The sequence below is a fragment of the Perca fluviatilis genome, chromosome 13 (genome assembly GCF_010015445.1).
Source record: "Perca fluviatilis chromosome 13, GENO_Pfluv_1.0, whole genome shotgun sequence".
Taxonomy (NCBI): Eukaryota; Metazoa; Chordata; class Actinopteri; order Perciformes; family Percidae; genus Perca; species Perca fluviatilis.
The window spans coordinates 24,822,259-24,843,585 of record NC_053124.1 but is presented as its reverse complement, the minus strand read 5'-3'; the positions used below and the strand labels follow the sequence as shown (position 1 = coordinate 24,843,585).

At 41.3% G+C, this 21,327-nt stretch overlaps 1 protein-coding gene across 1 annotated transcript in view; it reads right to left on the bottom strand.

Moving 5' to 3' along the window:
• LOC120570899 (MAP7 domain-containing protein 1-like) overlaps window positions 1–21,327 on the bottom strand; it is a 37,588-nt gene that overhangs the window by 5,541 nt on the left and 10,720 nt on the right. The window contains 10 exon segments of the mRNA XM_039819535.1: window positions 325–670; window positions 1,552–1,790; window positions 2,290–2,426; window positions 3,317–3,468; window positions 4,211–4,330; window positions 7,618–7,722; window positions 9,132–9,428; window positions 12,091–12,111; window positions 12,272–12,340; window positions 16,406–16,621. Coding sequence (XP_039675469.1) covers window positions 325–670; window positions 1,552–1,790; window positions 2,290–2,426; window positions 3,317–3,468; window positions 4,211–4,330; window positions 7,618–7,722; window positions 9,132–9,428; window positions 12,091–12,111; window positions 12,272–12,340; window positions 16,406–16,621 — 1,702 coding nt within the window.

The following is a 21,327-nucleotide window of genomic DNA, read 5'->3' as shown; positions in this document are numbered from 1 at the left end:
CCTGTAGCCAAGGAGGACACGGAGGATTAAAAAAACATGGACTCTTCAGAAGAGGTCATTATCTTCCCTCGAGCTTCTGTGCGGGAAAGTCACCGGACGACACAGTCTTCTGAAGATAGCCATACTGAGAAATACAGAGAGAGTTTTGTGGAGCTGATGGTCTTTATTAGCTTTGAAGCAACTCATTTGGCCATGGCTTGAATGCAACGGACGTTTATTAATATCAAAAAGTTACACACTAAAGCTTTAAATGATGAATAACAAGGTGTTATGTTGACATGACATCAACACCAGACTGATGTTCGTATTGACATTAAGTCTGACCTGTTCCTGTGCTCCTGCTCCAGACGCTCCTGCTCCTCTCTCTCCCGCTGCTCCCGGGCTTGTCTGCGTTTCTCTGCCAGGACACGAGCAGCCTCCTCTGGGTTGTTGGTGCCTGCTGACGGCCGGCTGGCTGGTGCAGCCGGGGTGGTGGAGGCAGCGGCGGCAGTGGCAGCGGGTGCAGCAGAAGGAGCAGGATTATTGGTGGAGGGTGCAGCAGGAGAAGCAGCTGAGGCAGCCGGCACTACGTTTGGAGCAGCTGGAGAGGCTGCTGATACAACTGCTGGGCTAAGGGAAGGAGGTGTAAGCAGTGCAGAGGACACCACGATGGCAGGAACATTGCTGGAGTCTGTTAGAGGAGAGAAGACCAAGAGAGGAAAGCAAACATCTGGTTTACCAAGAACATGATTATTAAAAACATATAAAGAATAAGATGAGGAAAAATCACTAGAAATTGCCAGATGATAAATAATAAGTAGAAAGTATTTATTATATAGCTTTGATTCAACATTGAATTTTCTTTTTCTTTTTTTAAATAATAAAAAATACAGGCTCTCATCACAGTTTGGGAAAGTTTTCCTCAGAGGAAACGTATTGCAGTGTCAAATATAATTACAGAAGCTCAAATATCCTGCCAAGAGCAGATGATGGCTCTTTGTAAATTTAATTTACTTTTCTGGACATTAAGTGTTCCAGTACGCTATTACAGTGGGCCAGCATGCGCAATACCAGGACCTGGTATCCTACTATGACAAAATGTCTTTCGTAAAAAAAGGTCTATTGTAACTTAATTCAAAAGAAGGTGACCCCGGTTATCCGGTGTTTAGGATAAAAACATCGGGGGAGGACTGGTAAAAACAGACGGTCCTGATGGAGTTTTTAGTGGAGAGAGAAGGTTTAATTGATATACGATTTTTCATGGAACTGTGTGAACTGTATCCCTTCAAGTATTTAATTACTAAGACGAAAAGTTTAATCTGTGGTTATTTTCCAACAGCCTGGTTCTTGTCGTACAACATTTAACCAGCGTAATTGTGGTTTGACAGTGTGCAACATCACTCCAGTTAGAAACCAGTCAGACTCAGTACAGGTGACTAGCTGTCGTAGATTAGAGAGAGAGCTGGTTAGAATCTGTCACAGGCACTCTGCAGTAATCACCCTTATTTTTAACACGGTCACCTTTAGGTCACCTTGAAGCTCGGCTATCGTCTCCATGGCAACCACACTCACCCTTTTTCTCCTCTGGAGCGTTGGGCTGCTGGGGTTCGTGGCCTGTTTCCACAGCGACTGCAGTGACCGTCTGGGCCTGCACCCTGACGGGCGTCTGTGCTCGTTTGGGCCGGGGCTTGGTGCCAGGAGGAGGTGTCTTCTTGCCCAAGGGGGTCTTAGAGGCCGCCGGCACTAGAGGGGACAGGGGCCGACTTTTGGGAGCGGCGGGTGACGGAGGTCTGTTTCTGGGCTTCGGGGTGCTGATGAGAAGAGAGGAGAAGGAGGGTCAAAGAAAGAGTTGGTGGCTTAGGAGATGAGGTTTCACAGCCGGGTAGGAAAAGGTAATGAGGTTCCCAGTGCACTGCATAACTGGGTCATGTCGAAGATATGAGTGATTCTTTGGCTGCTGTAACCTGAGAGGAGAGGAGGCAGGGAGACATCCCCCCCCCCCATGCATCAGTCAGGAAAAAAACCTTTCTGTCTGACACAAACAGACCTGCTGTTGGCAGACTGGCCCTCTGCTTCTGACTGAACGGTGTCCAGCAGAGTAAAAAAAAATTAGATTTGTTAGATTATAGCCCCTTGGACCATCTGTCAGACATTACCCTGCTCAGAGGATAAAGCACATTGGCTCCCTCTCTCTCTTTCTCAGTCTCTCTACTGCTTTAACTCAAAATATAATAAATTTAACATTTGTTCTAGATAATATATGGGAAAGGTTTGATCGAAAGAGCTGGAACAAGGCAGTTTGTGTGATACCTGGTCTCTGGCCTGGATCTCTGGGTTGTTGTGGCAGGTGATGTTGTCTGTCTCTTCTTCTGCACTTTTGTGAGAGCGTTCTTCTCTTTTTCATTCTCCCTCTCCTTGTCTTTCTTCTCTTTCTTCTTTTTGTCCACCTTGAAGAAAGACATGTCATAAATAAACAGTTATTACCTCAGGCTGAGGTTGATATATAATGCAGATAAAGGCCTTTTGTTAAATGTCCGTATTGTCCAATGACAATGTTACACGGTCCACATTATTAACAGTATACATAACATAAATCGAAAACAACCTGGTATGACAGTTTATTTCCTTGCAAATGCTATTTAATAACAAAAATGTGAAATTAGGGTTCTGTAAAAATACTTTTTACCACTTAGAGATCAGCGCAACAAGCTGTAAACACAAGATATATTACATATTATCATCTAAAGTTGATGATTGAACATGTTACTGTAGCAAACACAAAGCAACATTGTCATTCATTTGGAGATGTGTTTCTGGACACCTGAAATGTAAGTCCAATAATCACTCTCTTTTAGCTCTGTTTTTGGTCTCCACCACTTCCGGATGGAGATATATGTCTCTTTAGCTGCTAAATGCTCCACTATGTTCACCAGCTAGTCGGTAACATTGTTTGTCAGCTGTTTGGTGCTGAGCAGGATGCGTACAATGGGTTTTAAGAGCTTTTCCAACAGCTGCCATGAGAGCAGTGAGACAGAACCAAAACAGTAAAGTTACGTAAAACCAAAACAAAGAGCTGAAAGTGCTAAAATGCTAAAATGTTACGTAGCACTAAGAGGAACTGCACTCAGGAACTGAGTCGGGTGATAATTCTCTCTGGATTTGTCACTACAAGCGAAACCTTCCACATTACATTCATATGACCCATTGGTTTATATAAAGCATTGATTAGTGTTAATTTTAAAGTCCAAATCTAGGTTTCCATTCTCGTTTAATAGGTTTGATGGATCACCAGAAAGGATTTCATTAGTATGATGGGTCATGGGTCGTGTGTGCCTACCGGTGTGGAGTTTCGACGGCGTTGGCGCTGGGTGATGTCTGGCGTGCTGGCGGAGGAGACCCTCCAGCGCTCGGCGGTGTTCTGGTGCGGGTGGTGATGGGAACAGGCGTTCAGCGGGCTGGCGGAGGCTGAACGGGAGCAGTGATGAGAGTCTGAGTAACACATGAACATGCAGAGAGCGGCAGCAGGGCCGATTGTCAGGGGCCCAACACACACAAATACCATGCAAAGAGATAATAAAAAGCCTCTCAGTGAGGAAACAACATGCTACGAGACAATGACTCAATCTAGATGACAGATTCAGTAATGATAGCTGAGGAGAAGGTCAATTATTTTAGTTTTTTGATAGAATGTTATTGATTTCATGTATAAAGCTTAATCCTCTTTTTATTGTTATCCATTAGTGCTTTTTATAGCTTTATTCCTTAAAGCAGCAAAGACCGAGTTATAGCAGGATAGTGGCCAGGATAGCTCAGTTGGTAGTGTGGGCGTACATATACAGAGGTTAATGCCTCGACGCAGAAGGTCCAGGGTTTGAGTCCGACCTGTGACAATTTCCTGCACATCTTCCCCCCCTCTCTCCCCCTTTCATAGCTGTCCTATCCATTAAAGGCGGAAATTCCCAAAAATAATCTTTAAAAAAAAAATAGCAGAATAGAGAGGGGAAAAAATAAAGACTGAAACAAAGAAAGAAGAGTAATGAAATATGTTATTTAGTACTGAATGTTTTTGGTAAAAAAAAACCCTCTTTTCCTCCTATAAAATGTCCTAAAAAGGGATCTTAAGGTGACCAAACCAGTATTATTCCTCCCTCCATGCACACTCCAGTGATGTGCAGAAAAGAGGAGGTTGGGTACATTGAGTAGAAATATCAAGATGTGGTCTCACACTCACGAGAGTCGCTGTTGTTGAGGAGGGTGGCGGCGCTGCGACTGCGGGCCAAGAAGGACAGAGTCGGCGTCATGAGCCGCTCCACGATCCGGCTCTCCCACGGGCTCAGACGCAGGCTGCGGGCTGACACAAGAGGGCACTGTCAGTGTTGGGTTACTATCACAGCTGCTCACAGGTACTCACCACAAAAACACCCTGATATCTCCTGCATACTGTCGAACAGGTGAACACACGCACACTGCAGGAGGTGTACCGCTCCTCATTGATGACCACTGCACATCTTTCCACACACACACACACACACACACACGCACACACACTGAACACAGTCTGACGCGGAGAGGAGTTTTACGCTGCATTAATGTGCTAATCAGACTCAGACTCAAAGATACAGAGAAATTGTACAGGATGAATGACTGAACTTTAGCCACACAGTACCAGACATTAGATAACGACACACAGAGGAGCAAACCCAAGTTAATTTTCATTACTTACCACTTAAAAATCACGTTAACTCAATCTCAATCAAACCCAATGCAGTGCAGTCCTGGTGAGTTCAGCATTAGCATAACACACCATTCTGGTATTATACAGTATGTATATATGTATGTATATGTTATCGAGTGTCAAGTGATGTAAATTCAGCATGTATAGGTCCAACAACAGCAGGATATAATCAAATGCATTGTAATGACGGGTGGAAACACACCCACACACACACACACACACACACCATTAAATCGTTCTCTCATGAGTAAAGCAAACTTAATGTCAGAGAATAAAGTTGCTTTTAGTCAGAGTTCAGCACCATCTTTGATTCTGGCAGAATCAAATCAGTCTTGTTAGAAACTATAGATGCCTGTGTATGATTTTTTATTTTTTTACAAATACTAGAAAACCCCATAATGGGAATAGAGAGAAAGAGATGATGAATGATGCAGACTGAGAGCTCAGATTTAGAGACTCTTTACAGAGAGTATCAATTATTAGTAAGTGTTATGTTTGAGCCTTTTGAGGCATCTCACTGAGTAAACATCATGTAGGTTTAATCTCTCATTTCTGTCCTGCCCTGTTCCTCTGAAACATGTGACTGCACAGGAGACAACAACGTACAGATGGACACAGAATGCACCGTCTCAACATGAGATCTAATGGATTGCGACAGCTACATTCCAGTTTTCCTGTTTTTCATAACAAAAACTGACACCATGCTGTGCAAAGATGTATTTTTAGTGACAACTGGACCATGTGTACTGCTTCTTCTCATTGCTCTATTGTAGTGTATCACTCTGCTGGTATGCATGACACCTACAAACACATATACACACGATAATAGTGCAATCACAACAGTGCTGCCAAGAACGACACGAGTCATGTTGTTTCCACGCGTTTTACATTAACACTAAAAAACACTCCTTGTATCATAGACTGGCTTTTCTTATGTAACAGTCACCACTGCTGTACGTTGGATGGATCATTTTCACGTTTTATGACTAACTGATAACCCGACTACCTCCCGTTGCTAGGCAACAGTGGGTTTTCCTCCTCCTCTTCTTTCTCCAATGCGGCAATTGGAGGCTTTGCTGAGCTGAGCTGCCTGGTGGTCGACTGTTCACCTGGAGGTAGATTGATGCCTGGATCTATAAAAGTCACCCCCTTCCCTCCCTATTATTGGTACACTGTTGCAGACTGCAGAGCGTCTCCCAAAGGCCAGAAACATATCCCGCAGTGTTGGCGCATCTGTTTTATTAGTGATTATCAAGCACAAAATCTGGATCTCTATTGTGGCGACGGGGGAGCAGAGAGCTGAACTGCTGATTGCACTGTGGGTGATACGATCTCTAATGAAACATGTTATGAGGCGTGACGAATCTGGGATGAAGATAGTGCTGCTTATGTACAACTCAGGAGTCTGATGAAATGGTTTTGATATAACAAGTCAATCTATATATTTATGTTATTACAGCAGCGTGTTGCTGCCGTCACGACAAAAAAGAAATCGGCTCAGATTCTTGTCATAACGAGGTCCTTTTAGTGTTTATAACAAGATTTTTTTTTTACGTTGTTTTGAAATATTTTCCTTGTTTTTAGTACATACCAAATTATTCTGGTCTTACAAGAAACGTCTCTTGTTATAACAACATATCACTTCATTTTGACACATAACGAAACCCTTCAGTCAAAACAATGTATGGAAGTTTTTAGACATGCTTTTAGCAACATGGCTTGGTGTCGGTCGGTAAACCACTTTGGTTAAGACTGAAATATCTCTACGACAAATATTGGATCATTTGTTGAATTCTTTAAAGAAGAAATAACACAATTATCCTCTTAAAATGAACTGATGAAATCATGAGTAATAAAATGCATCACATTATCCTGCAATTGTGGCCTGTGACCACAGTGACTGTTGTTAGTCTCGGCTAATGTTAGCAAGCTCACACGCTAGCATGTAAACATTAAACCATTGACATATATAAAATTAAATTAAACCTACCTAACATCAGCAAGTTAGCATTGTTATAGTGAGCATATTAGCATGGTGATGTTAGCATTAAGCTCAAAGCACCGCTGTGTCTAATTAGCCGTTACAATGGCTATACACACTTTGACTTGTTTGTTATAGAAAATGCCAACTTACTGTTAGGATTCTTGTTGTAACTATATGTTGCTTTAGTGTAATTTAGGAAAGTTCATGATTTAACAACATAACGTTTCTTGTAAAAGCAGAATAATTTAAGTAATAACAACAAAACTTTTCACATTATAAAGAGAAACTGAGCAAATATGTTTTTGTCTTGCTGGCAGCAATACGTTGCTGTAAATAACTAACCACGCAAGAGAGGCTTAATCTCTATGGAAACAGGCTATATATCTACATAAAATAACACATAACACAAAAGTATGATACAATACATGTGCATTTAGTTACTCTATTTTCATTTGCAACAGTCACACTAGATAATATCCACCACCAATACCACCACCACACCAAACCACCGACAGTAAAGTGGAGGGGACAACCAATAAAGATGGTGTCAAGACAAGATGTGAACTTATAAACCTATAAAAACAAAACATATATCACAAAATATGGCTCAGTGATGTCGAGGTGAAAGGGAGGCTGATCAAAATGCAGAGAAGGCTCAAATCAATGACAACCACCAACTGAAATCAAAAACCACGATGCACACGAGACCGAGAGCGTGACAAGAGGAGGGAGTAGGTGGTAAATGACCAGTCACCAAGCACAGGCAGGCAAGCAGGCAGGCCGCCAGAGACGACAGTTATAATAATAAAAGAAGAAAAACAAAAAACCAGATTAGGGTAGGAGGAGTGGGGAAGGTGGAGGGGGATGAATAGGAAAGGGAGAGGAAGCCTGGTGGACATTGACGTCGGGTCGTCCTTACTTCTGTTGGGGGAGTTCCAGAGCGTGGCAGAGGACTTGGACAGCCTGTTGTTAATGACAGGGTCCACCTGTCTCGGCAAGTTGACCGTGGAGGCCGAGCATCTGCCTGCACCGGAGAGAACGCAACAGACAACAACTGTTCACAAGGCGGCCGGAGTGCAGGCGGCCCCAGCTGAGGACTGATAAGAGGTGGGGGGGCTGCCGACTCCCCTCGGTCTGGATCTGGGACTCACCATTCTCTGAGGTTCTCTCATTAACATTTAGGAGAATCTGAATTCAGACTTGAAGGGAATTGGGGAGGAACTTTGAGGAAAGCGTGGGAAGGGTGTGGTATAGTTAGAAATCACATTTAGAGTAACTACTGCCTTTTGCTTTTTTTCTGCTGCAAGAAATTATCAGACACACACACACACTCTCACACACATTCAGGATATTTCACACTTTGACGGAGAGAAACTTGTCTTGACCTCAGTGTCATGGGTTAAAATAAAAGAGGCAGCCCGTCACATGTTTGACGGTCTGAAAAGGGGAATAAGCTCACAGCTCCATAAAAAACACAGTTCGCACTGCTAATCTAATGAAACATGTTCATGATAGCTACCTTGTTGGTCATCCCTCTGCCTCTGTGATAACATTTATATCTGTACTCAAAACCGACTTTTGCCTAAAGAACACTAAGGAATTAACAAAAAGTTTAAATTACTGAGTAGGTCATATGCCTCTGGACAACCCCTATGACAGCAAACCTTTAGAGTTGTTGATAATGATTTGAAGATGAAGTCAGTGGTCTACAATGCCCATGGAATGAGGCGGAGTGTCCAGTGGAGGCTTTTGAATACTTCCTCTTTCTGGTGGCGTCCACTCGGTCACCAACTCTGGTGTCGCTGACCGCACATACTCTCTGAACAATTCCCAACCCACCATCAAACCACAAAAAAAAAAAAAAAAAACTTTCAACAGTTTATAGGAATAGTTCGACGTTTTGGGAAATATGCTAATTTGCTTACTTGTGAAGAGCACTGTAAATGTGAAGCTACAGCCAGCAGCCGGTTAGCTTAGATTAGCTTAGCATTAATACTGGTAACAGGAGGAAACATCTAGCCTTGCTTCGTTCAAAGGTAACATAGTCCACCTACCAGCACCTCTAAAGCTCACTAATTAACATGTTATATTTTGTCTATTCAATCTGTATTTAAAGTGTAATATGGGGTTATATGGGGGTATCAGTCTGGACAACTGGAGGTGATTAGCTCAGCTTAGCATAAAGACTTAAAGCAGAGGAAAGCGCTAGCCTGGAACTCTCAAAGGCATGTGTTTCATTTTAAGGTCAAAAAGAAGCCAAAAGGTTTGGGAACCACTGCTGTGATCAATAACTCTCAGCTCAAATTACAGTCAATGAAAAGTCTGCACTTATGACTACTGGAAAACTGTATGCTGCCAATACTTGGCACTGATATTCAAGATTGGGCCAAATCCCTGTCAAACAGGCAATTTTCCAGAGGTCAAAAAATTTACTAAGCATTAAGCTTGCATAAACACTGGTAAAGTGTTGACTTTTCCACCCTGACTTCAATTAACACTAAATATTTTGGAGAGCAGGCACACACTTCCGTCTCTTCTGATCTACTGAGTTCATGTATTTTCTCACCTTGTTCTTTTCTAGTTTCTGTCTCTGTTTTTCCTCCAGCAGAGCTCTGCGTTTCTCAGTCTTCAGCCTCTGTTCCTCCAGCTTCCTCCTGCGATCCTCCAGCTGGCTCTCCCTCAGACGCCGGGCCTTCTCCTCCTTCTCCAGCCACTGGGCCTTCTTCGCCGCTGCAGGGTGACCACAGGGAGAGAGGTTAACATTTAGACAGAAAAGCCGAGGAGAGAGAAAGAGAGAGTAATAAAAATGACATGAGAAAGTTAGGTTGCTGAGGATCACATTTGTCTGAGTTTTTTCTTTCTATTTTGTGGTTATCTGAATAGTGTTTCGTAAGCAAAGTCCAGCCTATTTCTTTCCCTATAATGATGATAACATTATCCAAATGATAATAAACAATTCTTATATGGCACCTTTCTTAAATAATGTTTAGAAAGTGCTTAGCAGGATAACAAGGTAGAGGCTACATCTACAATACTACTTTTTCATTTTTAAGATGCAGGTGGAAATTAGCAATTGTTGCTATAACCTGGCCCAAGAAATATTCTCTTGTATTACAAGTTCAATGTTTGTTTGTGCATTGTCCGTTTCAAATAAATCAATTTCCATTTCCATTTTGGGACAAATACAAGAGTTGTAGCTCCGTAGCAGAACTGATCTGCGTCCATATTAACACGTGTGACAAGACAAATCACATGACCATTCACGTACAATGGGCAGGTGCGTGTCGGTGTAAACAGGAAGCAGATTGTCTGACAATAGCCTGCGGTTTAAATTATGTACGTATAAGTTGAAAATACTTTGGAGAAAGAACAACAATGGCGAAAAGTAAGACCAGGGTTTTCTTTTCTTGGACCGACAATGAGGTGGACATGAATGACAATACCAAATGTTATGGCAATGCATCCAATAGCTGTCGAGACATTTTACTCAAACCCACAAACCTCATGGCAGTCAACAGGATTAATCCTCTGGGTACCATGAATGTACAGAATTCTGTGGAAATCCATCTGGTAGATGTGGAGATATTTTACTAGATAAAAGAAACCTCTGGCGCTAAAGAAAAGTCAGAGAATTACTAAAATCACCTCTGGAGACCATTTAATAGTTGTCAAAATATGTCCGTCAGGGATGGAGCGATTGACAGAAAGACATTCGGCTTAAACATTAAGGTTATTAAAAGGGACAATAAAAAGATAAATCAAAGCGAATGTATTTGAAATATAGTACAGTAATTCAACAGTGATTTAAAGAAACTTCTTTTTACATAGGATGTCCCAAAGTAAATTCTTCACATTTAATAGTGTTTAATCACTTAAACTCTTGATATTCAAACAGACTGGGTGAAGCAGATGGAAGACACTGTTTTATTACACTATAATCCTGATAACAGTAAATAAGCAGCAGTTTCCCGCTGTGTTTTACAGCACCCTCCAGCAGACGCCTGCTTCTCTTTGCACATACGCTGCTGTGGCTCATTTCTTGGAGGAACAATTAAACAGCAATCAATCCTTCTAAATTAAACCTTCTGTACTATATGCTGGACAGCAGCTGTCTCTCTCACCCTCCCTCTCTCTCTCTTACAGTACATCTTAGATTTGCATCTTTCTTATCACTTGCACGTAAGCCTGTTTACACAACATATTTTCAGCATGGTGGAGAGTTTAAACAATGGATGATGATGATGAGCGTGGGTTACATGCTGGATCCAACCAAAGTAGTGGCATGACATGTTTCAATTTTACTTCATATTGCTGGGAGTTAGACAGCACTAGAAATACTTTTTAGTGGATTTAGCTCTGCGAGGATGTAGCCGTGTTGTGAGGCAAAGACATGGTTTGTATTTAGTTCAGTATTCTACAGCTCATCTTCACTAATGAAGCGCACAAGTCTGAGCCTCATCGACAATGAGAAAGCTTTCTTCACTCCTCCATAAATCCAATTCCTGAAAGAAATCCAATTATGTCTGCCTTCCGTGCAGCAGGACTGAAAAATATGTCAGTTTAAAGCTTTAAGCTCATTTTAGCAGTTTGCACAAAACATTCATTGAAAAGTTACATAACTCATTGTGCTCATTCTGCACAACATGTTTAAATATATATGTTCTTTAAGGGATTCATGAAAAGTAAACATTGTGTGTTGTGACCTACATGCCATTTATGTGCATACTGTTCTAAACAAATTGCATGCCCCACATTAAATAAGCCTCAACGTTGTACCATGTAATTACAGATAGAAGCAGACTGCAGGAAACAGATATTATAGATAAAAAGGCAGCAGAATTCCCCTTTAACGGTTCTGCGGCATGACCACATCATTGATGCTAATGTAGTAATTAAATCTAATCTGTCTGAGAGGCCTGGACCCAGTTTATGGTAATCACACCATGGACTTCATGTGACATCTCTGCAAGGAAACGCCCACCAGGCTCTGCTCTGATTGACTGCCTTCATCCACAAGGAGAAGCCCTGTGTTTGAAAACTTGATATGTCTTTGGACTAGCACAATATTTTCATAGGAAAGTTTCATTCTGCAGCCACAAAGTAAAACCATGATTATAGGTGTGGGACATGCACGCTGTGTGGGAATGCAGAAGAACATAAAGTAAAATTTAAACAAAACATGAGCGGAAACATTTACATCAAAAGTGAAACTGAAGAGGGTTCACAGGGTTCAAAACTTTCCACCAAATGATAACAGAAAACCAAAATAAAAAACATAATCGATTAATGGAGAGAAGAAGAAAGGGCACGCCTGGGATTCACATCACAAGTTAGATTATTCCCAAATGGCGTGACGGATGCGGACACTGAGGGTTTTAGTGAAGCCCCTTACCTTGCAGCTGAGTTTGCTGTTCTGAAAGCCACGCGAGGAGAAACAATAAGAGACGACAATAACCGTCAGAGCAGAGTGACAGAGGAAAGTTAATACTACATTAAGAATAGAAGATGTGCATGCCTCAAGTTGGTTACAACAAATTCTCCCTACATGCATCACCAGTGTTATCATTTCTTACCGATATATTTGGCTCTTTCCTCCCTCCGCTCCTTGGCAAGTTTCTGTCGTTGCTCTGAGCTCATCGAATCTGCAGGGGAAAAGAAAATATAAAACGTTCAGTTAAATCTTTCAACTTAAACCGGTAATAACTGATTTTTTGCCCACTTAGGGGAAGAGCAAACAAGCTGCAAGTTTATGTGGCAAACTCATTAGCAAACAGCTGCTCATTTACACATCCAGCAGTTAAGGAGCAACATTATCATTCATTTGGAGTCATGTCTGTGTCCACCGGATGAATTTGAGTCCAATATTCACTGTCTTTTAGCTCTGTTTTTGGTCTTCACCTACTCCTGAGGTCTCTTTAGCTGCAAAATGTACCACCACTGTATGTTCACCAGCTAGCAGCTAACAGTGAATGATGTTTGGTGCTGAGCAGGTAGCTCAAAGACAATAAAATGTGCAGTAGAGCTGAGAAGAACTGCTTCAGCCATCCAGAAGGAGCTTGCAGCAGAACCTCAGTTTATTTGCATCAAAGTGAGCCAGTGGAGGTGGTTCAAGCATCTGATTAGGATGCGTTCTAGACGCCTGCCTCTAGAGGTTTTCCAGGAACAAGTCAAACTGAGAAGAGACCCCAGGCAACACACTGAGGGGGATTACATGTCCCATCTGGCCGGGAATCTCTTGAAATCCCTCGGGAGTAGCTGGAGAAGAAGAACGCCTGGGCTACAAATTTGTGTTGGGCACAGCATTGAAAATATATTTAAAAGTTCAACAGAAATTACCGAAACAATGTTCCCGTTACTTTGATTAACACACAATCCTGCAAACAGTTTTAAGTGGAACTGCTTTGTAACAGAGAAATGGTCCAGTTGAAAACATCTGACAACATGTTCTGTGGATTATTCCGAGCAACAGGGACACTGTTTCTGGAAAAACTTGTTGTTGAGCATCACCAACAAGATTTGATAGACTTGTATTGATTGGGGTAGAAATTTAACCTGGAAATTACAAACCAAACTGATTTGCATGGATAGATTTTTATTTTTATTTTTTTGCCATTTGGCTGAAGTGAGCCTTTAACATGTTACAGATACATGCATAAAACCTTAAGACTTATCATAGAAGTAAAAATGCTCCAGGAAGTTTAATTCAGATCTGCAGGTTTTCTTCATTGATTCAGTTTCAAGGTCAATGCAGCTCATCCTCTTTGTTCACTGAACAAATGTTAAAACTCTTCAACTGTAACTGTGATGCACATCTCCTTTTCAGCCATTCTCATCTGCAGTGATAATCAGCATGAATCCTGATACACTTTAAGAAGACGCGGTGGTGTAAAATGAGGATTTGTCAAACTGGCTGTGAAAAGCCAAGACTGAAGAGCCGTGCACACATTTGGAAAAACCAGGACCCCTGGGGTGCCCGTCTCCTTTTGTGGTTCTCATCCGTGCTATTCAGTATGTATGCCGCGCATTCTCAACCAATCACAGACGGCCCAGCAGCACTTCAGCCCCATCTCCATGGCAACCTAAATTTCCTCCCCACCTTTCAGAGTTTCCTTCACGGCTGCACACTTCAGTCTGGCTAATATGCAGAAGCTATGAAGTGCAGAGAAAAATAAATCTCATCGTCCTGGAGGTTTCGTCCCTACTGAGACGTCACTTAATGCATCAGTCCGTCCCCCCTCCACCTCCACCATCAGTCTTCCTCCACACTATACGTCCCGTCTCCCCCCATAGCAAATGATGATTTGGCTCTCAGCCACTACCATCTGTCTGGGGGGAATGACTCAATATACATCAAAACTTCCATTAGGACAAAAAGAATGTGAAAATCATGCTTGAATGCTTTTAGGTTTCATGTGTGTGATGGGTAGATTTTGCCTTTGAAACAAGGTCAGAAATGAAACATGAAGGATAGAAAATACCCCACTTTAATTAACAAGTGTCCCTTTGACTTGTAACGTCCTGTACCGTCAAATGAATGTGGGAGGCACTGCAGTGTTTTATGTGAAGGTTTTGATGAAGAAGAAAATAAATGAGCCCACAGCCTGACACAGACTAAAGCTTAGATCGGGCCCAAAAAATCAAGCCCGACCCTAGCAGAGCCTGTGCACGTTGTGTCCGAGCCCAGCCCGACACATTAACTGTAATTATGAGCCGGAGCCCAATTTAACCCAACAATTTTTTTAATACATGGGCCGTTATAACTGACCTTCTCAACTACAATTCAGAGTTGTTTGAACTGCAGAAATCTGTTTAGAAGGGGTATGCTTGGAGAAGTAACAAAAGAGGACATTGAAGGCTGACTATCTTTTCTGCCATGGCGAGCCTGCTTCATGTGTCTGTTCATCGTCCCCGTTTTTGTGCTGTCATAGGCGAGCAGCGTACCGCACTTAATGCACTCGACAAAGCCAGCACATATGTTGTCACTGCCCACGACTTGTTTAAAATGGTTCCATACCTCCGACTTTCCTCCAAATTTGCTCAAACTTAATTCTCCTGTTTTTCTTTACATCTTCAAGCTCCATGTTGCACTTTAGCTACACAATACAGTACAGCAGGCCCGGTGTGATGCGTGCGAGTGGAGGAGATGCTGCGCATGATTATGGCATAGCTTTTCCCCCACCCATTTAGGCTAATAAAGTAATGATTAAAAAACACATGCTTGATCAAGGGCCCGGCCCGGCCCGGCCCGGCCCGCCCGGCATAGCCCGAGGATAGTGGCGGGAAATATCGGCCTGACAATTAAACAACTAGTACTGTGAAAAAAGGGTAGAAAATTAACCAGTATGTAACAGAAATAAGGATGGACATTTCAGCACTTTCTTTCTGCTTCCAATTTCAACAGTTGTAATTGTAACTATTGTGTATTTGCCATCACAACAACTATGACCTTGCATTGTGTCTGGCATTAGCTCCCTGCTGCATCGCTCTGCCTTAATTATTTTTATACCTGGAACCCAGCATCCTATCTGATCCCAGCCCCATCTGCCCGCAAATGAAGCACTCACGTGCCAGTACTGCACAGTACAGCACTCCTTCTGTGTATTATAATTATTGCTTATATATGGCAAAATAGAAGCATATATCAACAAAACTACTGCTGAAAAATATAAGCATAGAACTATTCAAAGCCGCAATGTGTATTTCCATATTATGCTACTTTATACTTATACTCCACTACAATTCATCTGACATCTTAACAATGCAGACTAAGATTTTTCAAACAAAACACATGATGAACTTATAAAACGCAATAAAAATTCATCATGTTTTGAACTTAAAATATACTAAACTACATAGTTCTTATCAGCTCTACCTTAACCAGCTACAACAAGAAATGAATGCATCAGCAGTTATAATACTCCATAAATATAATAGTAACACTCATGGTAATTTTTCACCATTATGAGTACTTTTACTTTTGATACTTTCTAAATACATTTTGCTGATAATGCTTACGTACTTTAGTAATATTTTCAATGCATAACTTAATGAAGTATTTTCACAGTCTGATATTGCTACTTCTACTACCACTAGAAAAATGAAAAAATCTAATAATAATTCTATACACACACTGAACTAACTGCTCTGTTTAATTTTTAATAAGAATAGGGAATTTGGGTTTGATGTTCACTGCCTAAAAACATTCATGTCCAAAAGTACGTGGACTACCCTGTGGAGGTTAATGTTACAGAATACAATGATATGTTAGACAGTAGTCTGCTTTCAACTTTGTGCTAACAGTTTGGGGAATGCTCTTTTCTGTTTCAACATGACAATGAATATTTGCACAAAGCCAATGAAGAAATCTTTTTACAGTTTGGTGTGGAAGAACTTGACTGGCCTGCACACAGTGACCTGACCTCAACCCAGTCCAACAACTTTGGGATTAGCGGGAACGAGCCACGCCTTCTCGCCCAAAATCATCAGTGGTTGACATTACTCATGCTCTGGTGGCTGAATGGGAGCAAATCCCTGCAGCCAGGCTCAAAAACCTTGTGCGAAATCTTCAGAGAGTGCAGGCTGATGTTTCACTGCCTAAATCCAATAAATTTGATGGTCTAAAGTACTGCCCTTTTGCTAGATAAACCAAAAGTGACTCTTGTGCGTATATAAGAAATATTAAACAACAAAAACATAGATAACTCTACCTTTCTTGGGCTGAGGGCTGCTGCTGCTGCCCGGGGTGGATGGCCTCACATCTGTCTTGGAGGAGACATCTGTCTTGGTGAGGGTCTCTGTTATGGGGCTGGAGTCTGTTTTAGGAGAGAGGTCTGTGATGGCTGAGTCGTATGAAGTCAAGATGTCCTTCCCCAAAGACTTGTCCCCATTCTGGATGGACTGAGACTCTGTCTGCAGAGGAAGAGCTGGAGGATGGAAAAAGACAAACTTAACTGATGAATAACAACATACCACAGATGTGTTGTGTGATGTGTTTAATTATCTGATATGTCACAAAATTAAATCATCCTGAAAATCCATGTACATAGAACACTGTTTTAGTGCGCTGTCATTGATGCTTTTTGTCTATTATGTGAAGTTGTAATGCATCAAAGTCTCCAAGATGACACTTCCAATAAACGCGAGAGACATTCTCTCTAAATCCATTGCGGACACACTTTCACTATACGACTGGAAATCCCTTTGCGACTTCATTAACACAACACTCTCACCTAATTTGAAATCATTAACATCTCTTTCATACGCAATTCACACACATCAGTCAATCCGCAGCAAGAAGCTGCACTTCCCCCTCCGTCCCTGAAGGTTAGTCCTGCAGAGAAAAGGCCTCCTGTCAACAGCTTTAAACACACCAGCAGTAGGTGAGACACAAGGGTGGGAATAAATCTCCGCTATCTTTTAAGGAGTGTCGCTGAAGCAACACATTTACAGTATTAAAAAAAAGACGGAGCGGCTAAGATACACATTGATTTTTCCTGTAGGGGCGGAAGAAAACATTAAAGGTTGTTGTGTAAGTATTTCAGCTTGCTTCCCTGAAGAAAAAGAATGCTTACATAGTGGTTATCTTGGGAATAACTAATGATATTTGGCTTAATTATCCCCAAAGAGCAACCTAAACTTATTTATAAATTCCTTGACTGCACTATGGGGCACAAAATTCTCATGGTTGCTAAAACTAAAAATGAATCAAGATAGTTTCATAATTAAGTAATTGTTAAAGTTATTTTCTAAAGTAAAATGCCAAACATTTGCTGGTTTCAGATTCTGAAATGACAATTTGTTGCTTTTCTCAGTTTTAAATTTCTGTAAATTGAATATATTTTGGGGTTTGGACTGTTGGTCGGACAAAACAAGCAATTTGAAGATGTTGCTTAGGTTCTGGGACGTTTTAATGGACATTTTTATAGGCAAAACCGTTCAACGAGTATGTGAGTGATTATTACACTTCCATAAAGGTGGGAGGTCAATTAAAAAAAGAATAGTCAAAACGGCTGTGTGGTACTCTGCATTGACATGTAAAGTTGGTAGAGTGCCTTGAACCTACAGATTAATCGATAATCAAACTAACCGCTACTTGCAGCTCTACATTCAATATCATGCTTTATGTAACATGAAGGCCTCTAGGCATCTGTATGAAAGCTTCCTAACATGAGCACCATTGATGGCTCCACACAGATCCGGTCATGAGGCCCCCCCATGAGACCCCTGACCCTTATGGAAGGTCGACAAAGAGGCAACAAAAAAAGCCACAAAACACATCCTGTTGTAATCCCTGCTCCGACTTTGTTTTACACTCCTGCTGATATCGTCACTGAGTTCGGCTGCTGCTTGTACGACTCCCTCCCCCCCTTTACCCCTCTCTGGCTGTCACACTGGAGAAGTCTGTGACAAACTGAGCAGAGCTGCAATGACGCATGGTTGGGGGGGACTGGAGCAGGAAGAAGAAGGGACAATTTGTGCACTTCTACAAGGACATGTGGAGAGTTAGACGAGAGATGTATAGAGAAAGGAGTGCTGGAAGACAATGAGAGAGTGGAAAAATGGTGCAGCAGGCTGTTTTTATAATGACAGGAGGAGGAATGAGAAAGCGTAGGATTTGAAAAGCCAAAAAAGGAGGAAAGATAAAGACAGTAACAGCTAGGTCCAGATCTGGAGAAATAATGAGACTGAGCTCAGAGATAGTGAGGTAGGAAGGTGAGAGGCTGCAGGCTCCATGCCAGCTCTCCACTCCAGTCAACCAACAATGGGCAGAGGGAGCGTGACGCTCTCTCGCCCGTCCAAACGTTCACCGAACCACATAAATCACAGATTAACACTGGGCTCTTCTCCAGCTACCCCCACTGTACTTCAACACAGATCTTTAATGCACAGGATGCACAACAGAATACTAATGGAGGATTGATGTGAATTAGAGCCCCATGTGTGTTGAGATAAGAGAGTAAGAAAAAGGATACAGGATCATGTTCAAACAGGATGGCACTGCTTCTACCTGATGTTGAAAAAAGGAATAGGATTTTGGCAAAAAAGAGGATTCCAGTGTACCTCCTCACTTGAGAAGATTACTTGTTCACCAAGTGGGGCTGACTTTTTGAATTTGATCAGTTTACCAGCCTTATATGGCTGACACAGTGAGAGACGATTATGACGAACAAGATCACCTGAATTTCTAGAATTTTAAATATTCTTGGGAAAAAGGTAGTTTATAGCGCAAAAGATTGGCAAAACAAGTCAAACATTTTCATAAAACGCACATTGACAAGTGGTGGTGATTATACTGCCACCAAAACACTGTCAGAAAAACACCATACACATAAGGACTGAGAAAGACCCTCTCCTTTTCTCTCTTTTTAGCTCTTGCATATTGCATCTTCCAAGTACTACTGTCCATGTCATATGGTTCACCCTTTGGGGGTGGTTGAAAAGGATTGATTCTTATTGCTTATAAAATATATGAAATCAGATTTAGTACTGCAAATATGACTACTGGTGTGGATTATCACCAAATACCACAGTGATGTTACTTAACCTATAATGGTACAAATGTTGAGAGGAGTGATGGCAGGAGTTGTGTTAAAACACAGTACACATCGCATTTTCAAGTTTCCTTCAGTATCAAAGTGATTCAGTGATAGTTGTCTGTACCCATGAGTATATTGACAGGAACTGCTAATAGCTTTTTTGGCATACTTTTAATGGTGCCATTTAGACAAAATGTAAAGAAAAACAAGCTAAACAACATATCTCAAGTGGTTGCAGCATGTACTGTAGCTCACTGAATCCATGGCAACTTAGACTACCTGTTTATAGGCCCCAAAGCATTATGGGAACTGTATTACCAAAAGTTAGAGAATGACTACTCCCAAAAAACAAGTAATAATAATAATACTATCAGCTACAAAATCCATGAATATTAACTTCTTCCATGTTTGTTGGCACAGCTGTTTAAAAGAAACTCCTCATTATAGCTGAAATTCAATTTAAAAATGTTACAATTGCTTCCAATATACTAACAACAAACTGTAGCCTATTACTTGTGAAAACTAAAATCATAAAATGGAATAATACCTTAATTAAAACATGCAGCCTTAATAATAATACACTTTTACAGTTGTGTCTCTGCAACAACAATGACCATCCATACAGCCTTGCAGAAATACATGTTCATTGTCAAGTCATCTTATCGCACGTGATCAGCCATTCATGTGACAGGCTCCATTTAACACAGAAACACAAATTCAGCATGATGTTCACCCGTCACCTCCCAGAGCTCCTCGTCCCGCCACAGCCATCTCAGGTTTCTGTGCCACTGTGACAGACTCTGGGTTTATAAATAGCGATAAGCACCATACTGAGAATGTCGGCCATAAAAGGGGCTGGCTTCTTTAGAGGCACCTTGGGACGGCACAGTGACCACAAACTGCAGCATGTGGTACACCAGCTTTACTGCACAGGCAGGGCAGGAAAACTTAACATTGTTTGTGTGTGGGCCACATTGGATGGTAAAATCCAAATCCGTCTGGCATATAAACGGTTTAAACCAATAATAGAATAAAACAGAGAAGGACGTCCAAATGAGAGTTGGTAACTTTCCAAACTTGACTGAAATTTACCAGTGATGGTCAGGAAAAATGTGTTAAGCCTTAGATACTCTAACAAGGGTTTCCCTCAGACAGATGAGGGAGTATGGATACTGATACCTCTAGTATAGTGCACTGCATTTCCGAGAACAGGTGTGACAGCTGTGGGTTGTTTGGATGTAGAGGGACTGACAGAAATAAGCGATGTGGAAAAAAACATGAAAACAAAAAAATCAACAATAAAATGGTCCCAGAAATATGAGGTGGGTCACAGTTTCCAGTAGCTCTTTGCATTAATTTAAGTTGTTCTTACTATGGGCTTGAACAAACACATGGCTGCATTTTTTTTATGTCTTTGCACACAGTTTTAGAGTATTTTGGGTGGTCAAGATAAGCCTAATTTAGCTCAGTTATAGATGAAACAGCTTATTGCGAACGTAAAGAAATGCATCTTTAAGGGGCGTCGTGGCCTAGTGATTGAGATGCATGCCAAATACTGTGATTTCAATGTTCCTGGTTCATTTCCAGCATGTCATTCCCCCTCTTTCCCCCATTGTCACCTCACTACTGTCAACTTTCGAATAAATAATCTCCCAAAAATACTAATAACATTAACAATGGCTCTTTTCTATTCAAGTGTCCCAGTAATTCATGGTTTCGGCGTCTACATGGCCGCAAGGATCCACAACCTAAATTGAATTCAGCCATCATTTATTTTATGTGACATGTTAAAATGTCTTCTGTGAAAAAGGCCTATTGCCAGTTTTCATGTTTCGATTATGTAGTCTACCCCATTTATATCAATGAGGCAGACTCAATTACATAACATTATAACATTCATGAACTGTTGTATTAGACTGCATTAGTTTTAACTAATATAGATGTACATAATAAACTGGCAACTGAGTGTATATTGTAAAGAATGTATTCAAAGTTGCTCACTTCAATCCTAACATGGGATTGAGAAATTAAATTACATCAAACTGCTTACATGCGCCTAGTTTGGGAAGCATATGTATATTCTAGAGAAATTA